General features: G+C 36.9%; 3 protein-coding genes across 6 annotated transcripts in view; all 3 read right to left on the bottom strand.

Moving 5' to 3' along the window:
- LOC117991091 (uncharacterized) overlaps positions 1-4,818 on the bottom strand; it is a 79,311-nt gene extending 74,493 nt beyond the window's left edge. Inside the window, exons 1-2 of the mRNA XM_034978652.2 lie at positions 4,635-4,818; positions 425-478 (exon numbers count right to left, since the gene is read on the bottom strand). Of these exons, the coding sequence (XP_034834543.1) occupies positions 425-451 (27 nt within the window). The 5' untranslated portion in view covers positions 452-478; positions 4,635-4,818. The remainder of the gene's footprint in view (positions 1-424; positions 479-4,634) is intronic.
- Positions 4,819-5,467: 649 nt separating this feature from the next.
- Positions 5,468-11,371, bottom strand: Lipt1 (Lipoyltransferase 1). 2 transcript variants are annotated; one of them, XM_034979248.2, is made up of 4 exons: positions 10,829-11,371; positions 10,323-10,430; positions 8,592-8,808; positions 5,468-8,077 (listed from the first exon to the last, which is right to left on the bottom strand). In XM_034979248.2, the coding sequence occupies exons 1-4, from the start codon at positions 11,369-11,371 to the stop codon at positions 7,683-7,685; spliced, it is 1,263 nt and encodes a 420-aa protein (XP_034835139.1). In that variant the 3' UTR covers positions 5,468-7,682. The 2 variants fall into 2 exon arrangements, with proteins under 2 accessions (XP_034835139.1, XP_034835145.1); XM_034979254.2 differs by having other exon boundaries at positions 8,592-8,793.
- Positions 11,372-11,445: 74 nt separating this feature from the next.
- On the bottom strand, positions 11,446-12,250 carry LOC117991714 (uncharacterized). 3 transcript variants are annotated; one of them, XM_069502471.1, is made up of 3 exons: positions 12,105-12,250; positions 11,809-12,004; positions 11,446-11,649 (listed from the first exon to the last, which is right to left on the bottom strand). In XM_069502471.1, the coding sequence occupies exon 3, from the start codon at positions 11,640-11,642 to the stop codon at positions 11,490-11,492; it is 153 nt and encodes a 50-aa protein (XP_069358572.1). In that variant the 5' UTR covers positions 11,643-11,649; positions 11,809-12,004; positions 12,105-12,250; the 3' UTR covers positions 11,446-11,489. The 3 variants fall into 3 exon arrangements, with proteins under 3 accessions (XP_069358572.1, XP_069358580.1, XP_069358578.1); XM_069502479.1 differs by having other exon boundaries at positions 11,809-11,967; positions 12,105-12,248; XM_069502477.1 differs by having other exon boundaries at positions 11,809-12,024; positions 12,105-12,236.
- Positions 12,251-14,499: the final 2,249 nt, after the last annotated feature.

Raw genomic sequence — 14,499 nt, 5'->3', positions numbered from 1 at the left:
AACACTCGCACCGCCTACGCCGCGAGTCGCAAGACCTGCTTCAAAGATTCTTAATCGATGACTATAGCGATAAATCGATTTGCTATTGATAGAAGGTCAATAGAGATCACTCTACGTTACTACTCTACGTATGTACATTGGCGTACCTGCATTCCATAAAGACAGAATTAGCTACTTGCACTTGCACTTATTAGCTAGCACTTGCTTATCCTACCGATAAATACGTAAAAATTACATCTGGTGTACGCCGTTGTACGCTCCAAATCGCCAGAACGAAGCGAATTCTAATTTCCATATCTAGTCTACAAATTACTTACCATAATTTTTTACATAGGTAGGTAAGTAGGTATTAAAATATCTTTGCTATAATTAATATTTATAAGATGGTATTTCTACCTAAAGAGGTGAAGTTCTTCTATCTTACCTTAAACACGATCTTTTCCTTTTCCATTTTTCAATTTCTTCTTCTTTACTGCGCCTGGAATAAGAATAATAAAATTAATAAAAAAGTCCTAGACTCTTGATCTCTATAAATAGGTCTAAAGGGTTAGGTATAGAGTTACATGTGAGATGTATTTACCGAATAAAATAATAATTATTTTATTCGGTAATTACGTCATGTTTATTTAATTAGGTAGATATTAAATAACAATGGTTACCATAACGGATATGGATTTCGGGGGGTTCAAAGGATAGAGGGCAACTCTCTGAAGTTAAATATGCCACTCTTCCGGCGCTGAGTGGTTGCTAAAAGTGTTTATGGCGCCTGAAAGACGAGTGATCGTTACCAAAAATAGCATGATATGGATATGGCTGCTGACTGTATAGAAAGTAAGTACTAGTTATGCTCATGCAAACTGTGTAAGGACTGATCACGATAAAGTAATAGCTTACGCAACGTTACCCCAATGGAACGAAATAAAAAGACATACAGAATATTCATTGTTGCAACAAACAATTCAGTATTTGGTACAGTTATAACTTAAGACGAGTCAGACGATTTCGCAATCCAATGATCAATTTGGTATTGTTGTGTTTCGAAATGTTTAAAAACGCCGTTGTCGCTCGCGCTGTAAATTTCAGATTATTATAGCTGTTTTGACTTGTTTATTGTGGAGTGGAGCTAAATACAACGCAAACTGCCTACCTACTTGGTAGGCACCTACTTAGGTACTTATAGCTGAGACGATTTTGGGTCTATACAATATCGGATCCTGTAAAACATATGGATAGTCCAAAAAAATCTTGCTTATAAAAAACCTAAATCCAATGGACGAAGTCACATGCATCATCTATTTGGTATAGATACCAAATAGAATGGATAAAAATATATATCCTACGTACCTATATATCTAGGATAGATATTTTTATTCCGAACCCAAAGAGTCCTCGTAGAATTATCAAAAACCTTAATCCACGCGGATGAAGTCACGGGTAACATCTAGTTTTATTATAAGTTTGAAAAAAAAATTTGACGTTTGAATGTAACTTTAAGTTTTCTTTCGTTGTCTCCGTCACTCATACCTATGCGACGTTTTGTCTGTCTCAACGACAGATTCAATGCTCTACACCCCTATCTCTTTCTAAAGGCATTGTACGAAATGATGTACATTATATTATTTCGCCGCGTACCTACTGTAAGAGGCTTCTGTTTATATTTTTTTTATTTTATATTTAAATGTTTATTCTATTTATTAAAGTGCTTATATATCATTTATTAAAAGACTGCGAAAAAAATAGGTATAACTTTGCTTTAAGCAGGAAAAATATCTCTTAACAACGATAGATCCCACGATACTGTTGGTAAAACCAATAATCCACACGCGATTTCTTAATTGATCAATGATCATACTAATTATAATGCAAAAGAAGCCGATATGCTTGCACGGGTCTTGCATAAGGGCATGGTTGCATATATTTTTATGGGTTAGCAAGCAACGAGCAACCTAGAAATTGTAAATAATTATATGGTCATATTACTGGACTGAAGACCGCGGGAAGTAAGTAGGTACCTACGTAGGTGGATGAGAAAAACGGAGGATCGTGTAGTGGTGTGCTCTCGGGAAGGCTGGACGTACACAGGCTGATTTATAGACTAGCTCATATTTAGATAAGTAGACAGGCACGATAACCATACCTCTAGATATCTACCTATTCAATGTGCTTCTAGGTTTATAATTAAAAAAGATTACTTTCGTAAACAGCTGTTGGATTTGTCTTTTTAAATTTCTACCTATGGAAACTAGATTTTTTAGACTAGGAAGAATACAAACAACACTTTCAAGGCTAGCAAGTTCTATAAAGCGTCAATAGTAAAGAGGGAAAGCATAGTTGCATATTTTTATCTGCATGCAATCTAATTATTATGACCGGCCACTTATAAATAAATGTATATCTAAGACCAGTTTTCTTTGTTTATCTGCATGAGGAAGAAACCAGAGCCAGTCGCTATCAAGAGATGAATTAAACGATTATAGATACACACAAGAAAAATATGTTTTTATTCCACTCACGACCAAATTCATTTTACCTTGTCTTTTAAAAAACACAAAACTTAACTTGAAACAGGTTCCGATACTGAACAAGATAGGTAATGTTATGTAACATATCTAGTTAAGTTTAACATTTACTTTTATGCTTCTTCAACGGCCCATACAAAGGATGCACACATACACCTACGTGAGTAGTCAAATAGTTAGGTACAATATGGCGGTGTAGCAATCTGGAGAAGTGCTACCGCATTAATTTGTACAATATTTACTTAAATATGTAGATACCAACTATGTAATACGAGAGTATTTTATATAAGATGCACTTCAAAGATATTTTTGCAACAAGTTAACTACATAATACTTAAGTAGGTATATCTATTCATTAAAAGGATTACCAACATATGTATCTCTTTTAAAACATGATATTACACAGACTATTATTGTAACCTAGATTTGTCAGAGGGTACCATGTCCTGGTAATTATGTTGCTTAACCGTTGCGTCTCTAAACAACTGGGTAGGTAGGTATACCTCATGGTTATCTACTTAGTCATTAGAGGCATGCGGACCGGCCATTTTTAAACTCATATCGTTATGATGAATGTAGCTCTTTTTATATCTTAGATATACGAGTAGTGAGTACCAATTACCATCCTCGGCTTCCGATGGGTAGACCTATGTACCTACACGTAGTTTTCCTTCCTTCTTTAAGAGCAATTTTTCTGTTGTGAAATTCCTTAATTAGGTTGGTGAAGTAGGTAAGATGGTACGTCTACCTTACTACTATAATCATCGACCTCGACCGACCAACGATGCCTTCTACTGAAGGATATCCAAACCTAGAAACTCATAATCATAATCAATCCATCACCGGCTCACTACAAAGCACGAGTCTCCTCTCAGAGTGTGAAGGGTTTGACCACAGTCTACCACGCTGGCCAAGTGCGGATTGGCAGACTGCACACACCTTTGAGAACATTATGTAGAACTCTCAGACATGCAGCTTTCCTAACGACGTTCCTTCACCGTTAAAGCAAGTGATATTTTAATTACTTAAAACACACATAACAAAAAGTTAGAAGTGCGTGCCCGGGATCGAAACCCCAACCTCTGATTAGAAGGCGGACGTCCTAACCATTAGGGTATCACAGCTTACTTGAAACTTATACTTATAGAAATACTTAGGTAAGTCAAAACTTAGTCTAGTAAACCCAACAAAAAATATAAGCGTCGGATTTCAATGTATAGATATAGACAATTAGTAACTTGATTTCTTTTACCGAAACGATATTAAGTAATAGTCAAGATCTTATAACTCGCTATACTATTACTATTGTAACTTGATGTCTTTTTGTGGAAACAGCATCTATTATTAGGTACAATATTATTTTAAAAGCTTTGATACAGCTAGTGAAATCGATTCAACGGATAAAATAAGCTCCGCAAAAAACGCGCTTGGAAAAGACTTCAACGCGCACCGAAGCTCAATTTCTACCGTTTAAGCCCAAGTTGCGTTTTTTATGTCAATCAATTGAATATTGTATTTTTATTTGTTTTATAGGTAGGCAGTTATATTTTATTCCGAACCAGTGGCAGATGAATTTGACGATTCAAAAGTAATTGTAAAAGTTTATTTGAATAAAAAATATTTCTATTCTATCCAACCTCATCCATATCTACTAATATTAAAAATGCGAAAGTGTGTGTCTGTCTGTTAGTTACTTGTCTTTTTCCGGCCCATCCACTTAACCGACTTTGACGACAGAGATAGCTTACATCCCGGATACGGGCCTAGGCCCTAGGCTATTATTTATCCCGGATAATTAGTTTTTTAAAAATCTAAATCCAAGCTTACGAGATCTAGTTTTAGTAAAATGTAAAGCTGTTGTGAGCTTGATATTCAATAAGGAGCAAATAAAAATATAGGTAGGTACCTACTCGTACTTAGGTAACTGATCGATATTCTGTGTGATCTTTTAGATTTAGGTTTTTAAATTCCTCTGAATTCATTCTGTTAGGTATAATGTGATAAAAATAAAGGCCTTTTAGGCAGATATTTTTACTTATTTTTACTATCTTAACTATTATGAACATACGTATCTTTTACAGTTCATATTTTATATTCCAAGTTATTAATACTTACTTTCCTAACTAACTCAGAACAAACATAAACAAACACTCCACTGAAATGAAAAACTCCCGCGATTATATTGTTTACGCGGTTGTCATGACAACGCGTGATAAATCAATATGGCGCACGGTGCGCGCGCACTGAGATCGAGCGCAAACTGGCTGCACGCAGCGGCCAACGACCACCACCCGCTTCTACAGAAAGCGAGAGGAAGAGCAAGACGCAAGCAAGTTTTTATTGTGCGAGGACAAATGCGCATATTTTCGTTAATCCAGTAGGTACTTGTGCGCGCACGATCCTTCACATTACATTGCTCTGTTCAAGCTATAATACCTAAAGGTACTTACAGTTACTACTAGTGTACGATCTTTCGTAATCAACACATTGTGTATCCATCAATGAACAACCTTCCCCTTGAGATGTCAAGCAAAAATGTTACGTTGAGATTAGGTACTTTTAAATGTTCGTACAGTACCTACGCGCAAAGCAAGTAGTCCAATCTGAACACAAGGCTTATCACTGCGCGCTTTACAGAAGCAGATCTCAGCCGGGCTTTTGTAAGTATTTAATCTTTAGTCTAAGGTTGAGATTTTGGCTTTGCTCAGACTTAAGGGTCTTAGGACATCGCTAGAACGAGACAGCGTTATGTCACTGGCATAAATCTGTCTCGTTTTAACTGAAACTTAAGTCTGAGTCTTACCTTGACTTTAAGGTGTGCTCTACAGATCTCAGATATGACCTGCCCGAACAGCCATATTGCAACTTCAGATTGGACTACTTATTTTGCAGTTACTCTAACTTAAAATAGGTATCGAAATATCCGTACTAATAAAATAACTGCAATGTAACTTTTAAAGCTTTATTTCAATACAGCTTAATAAAATATGAGATAGAATTTGTTAGTACATAGCAAGTAATATTGGCTGCAATATCAAAATTAATATCATAATAATATAATAATAGCATTAACACAAAAATCCTAAAAATAAATTAATTTATATGTGCCGTGTGTCCATTTCATACAAAAAAGGACCCGTTTCGGGCAGATGTTAGTGTGAAGATGAATGATGAAATGGTCTAGGTTTGATAGAAGTCTAACATAAAATCGATATACAAACTAAATACCTAACATGTTTTCTAAGTAACATTAATGAATAGATACAATTAAAAACAAATGATATGATGCATTCTTGTAGCGTTCGGCACAGGCGTGCGACTCGCGGGTAATTTGTTGCTATTTCACACGGGACGCTGCGATATGAAGTCGCGATAAAATATCATTCTTTGTTAGAGTTCCGTACCTTAAGGATGCCAACGAGACCCTATTACTAAACCTCCGTTGTCCATCCAACTATCTGTCTGTCCGCGGGCTGTATCTCATGAAACGTAACAGGTTGAAATTTTCATAGTGTATTTTTATTGCCTCTATAACAACAAATAATAAACATTTCAAAATGGCCGCCATGTAATTTAAAAAGTACATAATCTTGTACGATAGATAGTACGGAACACTTCGTGTGCGAGTTAGACTCGCACTTGACCGGTTTGCTTCAAAATCAATTAGGTACTTAAACCGTTTTATGTACTAGGCATGTACCCTTTCTGTTTTTTTTATTAATTTCAGTAGTTCAGTAGTTTCGTCCTATTGCCGTGTCCCCGTGGAAATAGTCATCGGAGGCGCGCGACTCAGTATTGCGTCAGGCGACGGCCCCGCGAATGTGTCAATTCTGTTAATTAAAACATCACAAATTCGCAGTATCGCAACACCGCGTTACGCACCTCTGATGGTAACCATCCACTATCGGGATTCAGCAAATGATTCGTGATATCGCAAATTGTGTGGCCGTGAAACGTATCGTTCGGACACATTCGCTTCGACTAACCCAAATGTATTAAACGTGGATATATGTTTTTTTTTAAAACGCGGGAACTCTTTATTTTTTCGGGATATACGCCACAGCCATATGTTGCGTCTGCCGGCCGGTTTATTTGCAATTTTATTTAAAAATTCGCCAAACACAAAACATTCGCCATAAATCACGAATACCGAACTATTGTAGCCCGAACTCGAATAATAATTGCCAAATTCCGATAGTGAAGCTGTACCATAACAACATAAAATAAAACTCTAAACAAAAAGAACACATAATAACCAAGCAAAATGAACTTTTTTATCAATTATATTACTAACAAAGGTATAGTGACACGTGACAAGTTGACATGGCAATTGTGGAAGGTACACCCCGCACACCCGCACAGCTCCCGCGCTAACCCGGTGCGGTCCCTGGTTAGCGCAGGTCCGGGTGTGCGGGGCGTCCCCCCCGCCTCATAGCCGATTGCCATTTCAACCTGTCGCAGACATAGTACGCTAAAGAAGTCTTTAGTACAAAAATACATTTTTTTTGTTTATTTTACAAACATTTCATATTAACGAGGTATTTACAGTCGACTATTTCACCTTTGAACCATCTATATCTTAATATCATACACTACGCGATATTTAGGTAGGTACCTACAACCACTGGCATAACAACGCACCTACTTATACAATGATGATAATATACATTTGTATTTACAGTTAGCTTATCACAATATAGCACTTACTGGATATAAAGAAACCATCCAATAATCACGTGACAGGAACACAGTTTTGTATAGTATCCCTTGCTTCCTAAATTCTTACTTGAAAAACTTGAAGTTTTCGCATTTCCGCTCGATGTTTTCGTCAGAATCGCAAATAGGACATTGACGTCATTACCTAGCGTATAAAATCAGTTCTCACTGATGAGTAAGATAGAAAACGCACGAGAGTAGAAGCGATACCTATCTACAAATACAACCCAAAGTCTTCACTTGACGTGTATACACATGTTTTTCAATTTGTTATCGTTTTACTAATATTCGCTTTCATTCATTAGTAGTGAATCTAGCTCCCTAATATAAAGTAGGTATCAATCTCCTATACTACTTATCGATAAAAATATTGTTTGTCACAGTAACTAGTGGACCCTTTTTTCGCCTCAATGCGACATAATTAATGGATGGTCTATACAAAACAAACTAGATAGTATTAACGATTTGATCGAAGCATTTAGCGACAAACTGCTCTTTGTCGTCCAACTTTTTCACGTCTCTGGTGGAGCGACGCGTTAACATCGCGTCCTCGAGAGCCGAAAGGGCTTCCGAAGTGAACCTCTTTCCTTTGAGATGAGTTATAACGGACGCCTCCCCATGGAAACCGGATTCCACTAAGCCGGGAGGAATGTTCAGCGTGACGTCATCGATAAGGCCCTTCTCCACTGTCATGGTGATGACCAGCTCCTGGGTAGCCGAGTACACTCTGGGCGGAGCGAGGAGTTCCGCGGGCACGGGGAACGAACGACTCACAGTGAACATGGGCGTTCGACCGTACGTCCAGTCCCATGATTCTAGGTCATTCTTTACCTCCGAAAGACCTTAAAATCGAAAACATAAATCATTATAAAACGGAAGGTTGTCTCAACTACCGTCGCGTGGGGTTTCAATAAGTATTCAATCTATCTTTAATCTTTCAATAAGTTACATAACTATTTAAATTTGTAATTTGCCAAAAAATAAGACTAATTTTCGAGAAATAACAACGTCGGTAACTTAACCACAGATTACAGATAGATTTATTGAATTCGAACGCTAGCCCAGCCCAGTCAATATTTCCACAAGGGTCAGTTTTTCCACAAACACTTTTTAATAATAAAAAGGATGAATAAATTTATCTAACTGACAATTCTGTTTGTACTGAAAAACGTAATAATTATTATCAGTAGTCGTCATTCGTTGGAACATTCGATTCAGTTGGTTTTATTCCGCTTTATAGGTACTTACTTACTGAAGCTGTTAAGTCCGCCAATACTTTAGTTACCTATATGTATAAAAGTTATAATTTTTAGTATTTATTAAATAACAGAATAGTTAGAGCTTAAAAAAACTTACCAGGGAACCAGTCATCAGTGGGGTTTACGAATTGGAAGCCTCTCTGTTTCAAGATCTGCCGTTCGCCCCCGTCAACCAAGCGCAGAGCTGTCGTCCTCAGGTACTCGTACCCGATGGCCGTTTGCAGAGCCTCCACGGTCACCTTGTTGTCCACATCCGCCAGGTTCCGGACCGGCGAGGGCGTCGACGGCGTCGCAGTCGTCTGCAGTATGCCATGCTATATAAAATTAAGTGTCCTTAACATAATGTATCGGGAGGAACAGGTTGGGTTAATGTTAGTTGAACAGGTAGTGTTAGTGGCACAGATAACATAAATCAAAAAGATTACACTATTGACTAAACACAGGCTTCTGAAATGCTGATCCAAATCATTGGTTACTCAAAAACAGTAGTTAGTTGATTAAAATGGCCATCAATTTTAGTTTAGTTGAGGTTTCAAAATGATCTCGGAAATATCGCGATAAAACTGTTAATGATCTCCATTGCTAAACAACTAATTTTACCTAGTTATTATTTAGATAATGATATCTATTAATACCATAATACATATATTAAGATAATATTATTATTATTATTTAGATAATTATTCAGCGCTGCATTCTACAACACATCAAACTTGACCGAGACCAATGTTAGGAGTTCTTGGTTCCGTATTATTTTACAAAGTAGTAATAAATGTAAACATACATATTAAATAGTTAAAGACAATAAAATGATTCATAATATGGAAGCCGGGTGACCTGTGACACACATGAGCAATTCAAAGCAGTGTTGGGAAATAATAGGAATATACATTGTTGCCTAAGGCAAATAAAAAGGAGTGTAAATAAACGATACTTTTTATACAAATACTTTTAGGCGACACTGTAATGGACATAATATATAATACAAGTACCTACGCTGGAAGAGATGTGACATAAAAAATGAGTTATATTTTGCGCTGATTCAATTGGTTGAATAGACAGACAGAAAAACAGACTATATACCTTATTAAGTGACATCGTCCTTTAACAGGTTCAGTAGGGATTTGTTACCACACGAAACGAAATCGACAAAAAGATGACAGTCCATATTATTATAAGTCATTGATAAGTCACTAGCTTATCCCTGCGACTTCGTCCGCGTACACAAATTTCGAACCCCTATTTTACACGCTTAGGGATTGTTTTCAAAAATCCTTTCTTAGTGGATGTCTACGTCATAATAGCTATCTGCATGCTAAATTTCAACCCGTCCAATAGTTTGAGTTGTGCGTTTATGGATCATTTAGTCAGTCAGTTTTCTTTTTATATATTTAGATTATCATTATTTTGTTAATATTACACTATCAGGTGGTATACCTACATAATATAGGTACTTAAATACGCACACGGAAACGGCTAATTATAATTTCTATTATTTTAATTTACAATACATTTTCAGCAACTACTCACTAATTTTACTTTCTATTGAAGCAAAAAGAAAATATTCAAAGATTGAATTGTTCTCGTTTTTGTTGGAAAACTCGTGAAAATTCATGAAGTTTATGAATACAAAAGCTTTGCATAATAATATTATTAGTACTAAGTATATGGAGGAAAAAAATGTACTGGAACATTGATTTAACTTATTATCTTGAAAGCCCTAAGGTTATTAATAAATTAAATACGTTACTTGATTATAATGGTTAAAAACCACTCATGATAAGGAAGAAAATAAAATTAAATGAGTTATTATGTACAAACTACCCACCTCTCTTTTGGCTAGCGCCTTGCTGAGATCTGCCTTGTTGGCATTGACTAGAAGTGTGCAGTGGTGATATCCAACCAAACGTGATAACCTAGCAGCTGTTCCAGAGATCTAACAGTTACCATTAAGGAAATCAACTAATACTGTTTAGTTATAGTACACTAAACAAGTCTTTTTGGCCCGACCCAGGAATCGAACCCAGGGCCAGGAATCTGCAGTCGAACATGCTAACCACAAGACCAATGAGGTAATTTACTAATACAGTACATTGAATGTTAAAATAGCAAAAAGATTTTTTGAATTTAAAAATATTATTAACACAAGTGCTGCTACTAACTTCAATTTATAAGAAACTAGCTAACTAATGCCCAGCTTGCATTGCAATGGCCTGAAGCACCTTCACGCAAGTGCCAACAACAACTGTTCAAAGTTATAACTCAATCGAGTGAACCATGCGCGAAGTTTTAGGTAAAAAACAGTCAAAAATTAATGTGTTTTAAAAAGGATACTTTATATTTGTCTTGTACAATGATGTCATGGCGATCATTGATGACAGATTTGATTCCAAATCCCCTGTACAGTGCTCTCTTGATGAGCTCCAAGTTGTACTTCCTATCATGTCTCTCGATAGGTGTGAAGAAGGTAATGTTAAGGTTGCCACGGTCGTGATACACAGTGCCTCCCCCACTGTTACGTCGAGCCAATGCTATCTCTTTCTCGGCCAAAAATGGCACATTGGCCTCAAGCCAAGGATTCTGATGTTTACCGATCACTACACAAGGCTCGTTGCGCCACACCATCATCACATGGTGGTTACTGAAGTCCATGTTACGGTACATCCAATCCTCCAGAGCCAAATTTGTATAGATGTCTGTCGATTGAGACATGAACACTGATTTTGTGACCTCCCCCTCCGGCGGCAACTCGTTGCGGACCTTCTTGCTGGTCAAGTTCTTGCCTGTGACTAGGCTTCGTGAACTAGTTCTTCTCGTCAATCCAACCAGAACAAACATGTTGCCCATGGCAATCTTTCTCATCATCGATTGTGCCATTTTTAATGATTTGTGAAACTGATTCTTTTTTGTATGAACCTTTGACAGGCAGTCTTTTAAGTCTAAATTTCTTAAAATAACAGTCTATTGAAACAGAAGCACTAAAATGTTCAGCACTTTAATGCATGGATAATACGGCGTCAGTGTCTGCCGAGGAGAGGGAGATCAAGTATTCATGTAGGGCGATGGTCTGATGCAGCCACTTCCAAGTCTGGTGCAGGGTGTTAATTCGAAAACGAATTCCCAAACAGTCCCGGCAGTCACTTGGCATTCCTCCTCTTGGATGCAGGATGGAGAGAAAATCACAACACAAGTTAAAAAACTAACTTGAACTTAGAAAAACTTACAAATTATTTGTTGTACTTAGCTCAAGTCGAATTTGAAAGTTACGGATGTGCGATCGTGCGTGAGCGTACAACAGAATGTGGAATAATTACCTTCTGTCGTCTCATTTTATTCATGTTGATTGTGATAAGCGGGCCAAGGAACTAGGGGGTCGAGCGAGGGCACGAAGACTAGCAAACAAGTAGCTTGATAAGAGCCACGAAACGGGCACGAGTAACGCAGTGTTATCACTCGCCGTCGGTCGTATTTATCTACAACATTACAAATATCTGTTTGCTTAGTACCTATCTGGAAAATAAAAAAATAATCTGGACTAAAGTTAAGCTATTTGCTATCGATCAATGCAGTTTACACACAAGTTATCACATTTGAGAATTCTTTTTCTTACTGTTATTCGCTAGAGACCAAAGTTCAGCACCAGGATAGTTTACTTTAGGGTTAATTATAAAATATTGAAATAAATTATGACATTATCGTGGTTATTTTCATTTTTCATAGTTGTTTTCCATAATTTTCGCAAAGAAAGGATTTTCGTCTTGTTAAGTCAATTTTCAATGTCACTGTCAGTGTCAACACTTGACGGTTGACACTGACAGTGACATTGACACTTGCCAAAATCTACGTCTATGACAAATGACATCTAAGTCCTATGTATGGACCATAGAGTTTGAATAGTCTAAGGACGTTTGTGCACTCATCTGTAATTTTACGGATCCGTGAAAAAAATAAGAATTGAATGTAGGTACGTATTAGGCCGTCGATATGCGTCAGGTTTTTTCATCAGGTCTGATCCGGTCAGTTTACCTGAAGGCACGGCGATACACGTCCGTTTCTTGCGTCAGGTCTTTTCTGAGCTCAGTCCTGTGACCCGTAAACATATTTTTATTTTATACTAGCTGATGCCCGCGACTTCGTCCGCGTGGAATTAGGTTTTTCAAAAATCCCGTGGGAACTTATTCATTTTCCGGGATAAAAAGTATGCCTATGCCATGTCTTTATCTGTACCCATGCAAAAGAATCACATCAATCCTATGCACCGTTGCGACGTGATTGAAGAACAAACCAACAAACAAACACACTTTCGCATTTGTAATGAGGGTACTGATTGTGTTTATCTGCCCGAATAGCCTTCATAATAATTATCTAATTAATAAAGATGCATTTAGCTAACTAGGTAATATTTATTGAAATTAAATCAAAAAGTTGAGCGATCAGGTTACCTGACGGACGTTACCGGACGTGTATTGTACATTCAAACAAATGTATGGCTCCAACCTCCAACCCAGAAACCTGGAAAAATCGATGTACATAATATGTACATACATAAAAATAAAAAAAAGTCAAAAAAAAACTGGTCCGAATTGAGAACGTTGATAGAATAATAGGTAGATTTAAGTACTGTGTAACCGCGTATGAGATAGCGATAGCACGACGTAACGATGAATAACACGACAATAGGCTAGTTGACACTTGTTTTAAGTAGGTCTTAAATGTTTTAGCGTTTAAACTACCGTGAGTGATTTCCATTATAAATACTATCTGTCCCAGCTTACTCACGTGTGTAGTCGACGTTAGCCCGACTAGTTTCGAACCCATCCGGGGTCCTTTTTCAAGGGAGTCCGTCCGCGCACGCGCCGCGGTTCAGTCAAAACCGCGGCGCGTGCGCGGACGGACTCCCTTGAAAAAGGACCCCGGATGGGTTCGAAACTAGTCGGGCTAACGTCGACTACACACGTGAGTAAGCCGGGACAGATAGTATTTAGGTCTTAAATGGTTAATATTTGTCCTATTAGACCAAAAAAATTAACACTATATTTTTTGCGCCCTAAAAACCGTAAAACTTTAATTTAAAAATATATTTTTCTTAGACAGGTGAAAACACTGTCGGCCATGTTTGGCCGATAGATTATCTGTGCTCTGACGTCATGCATTTGTAAACAACAGCATAACCTCCCAAAGTTTAATAAATATGACTTCTGTACTAGTTTACATGAAAAATATAGTAATTATCGTTATAGGCTACTTAACTCATATCTAATTCCGTCCAATAAATGATTATTTATTATAGTATTTTGCTTAAGACAACGAAATATATCAATAACAATTATTAAAAACGCAGGATGGATATATAAATCCAATTTAAAAAAATACAGTTTTTATTTTTATTTGAAACGCAGAAAACGCTGTCAGCCATTATGTGACGTCATTAATATGTAAACAAAGAAATGTCATCCCTATGTCACGCAGGGACTGACGTAGTATCCATATATATAAAATTTAGAGTCCTGACTAACTTATATATCAACGCACAGCCTAAACATCTAAACAGCTGGTTCTAGATACATGAAATTTTGTGCGTGTGTTCTTTGTAGGTAAAGAGAAGGTATCCACTAGGAAAGGATTTTTTGAAATTCCACCCCTGAGTGGGTTAAATGGAGGTTTGAAATTTGTGAAGTCCACGCGGGCGAAGTCACGAGCATAAGCTAGTTTTTATATATTTCTAAAAACTCATAGTAAACGTAAAAAAATATCGTTTTCTCTTTATAAATTGAATAAGTTATTAAGTAAGACTTACAACAAAGTGATCTTTGCAAAAATAAATTTGGGTTGAAGTCGTTAGTCATATAGGATAGGATCCCTTTAAGCAAGTCTTTGCGTGTTACGTATATTTATTTCACTGGGCACTCTAATCCACAACTTTCCTGTGGTCTTTATCGATGCGTTTTTTACATTCTCGGATGATACAATAACGATAATTACTATATTTTTCATGTAAACTAGTA

This window comes from Maniola hyperantus, chromosome 2 (assembly GCF_902806685.2).
Source record: "Maniola hyperantus chromosome 2, iAphHyp1.2, whole genome shotgun sequence".
Taxonomy (NCBI): domain Eukaryota; kingdom Metazoa; phylum Arthropoda; class Insecta; order Lepidoptera; family Nymphalidae; genus Maniola; species Maniola hyperantus.
Note: the sequence above shows the minus strand (reverse complement) of the source record. Positions and strands in the feature narration are given on the sequence as shown.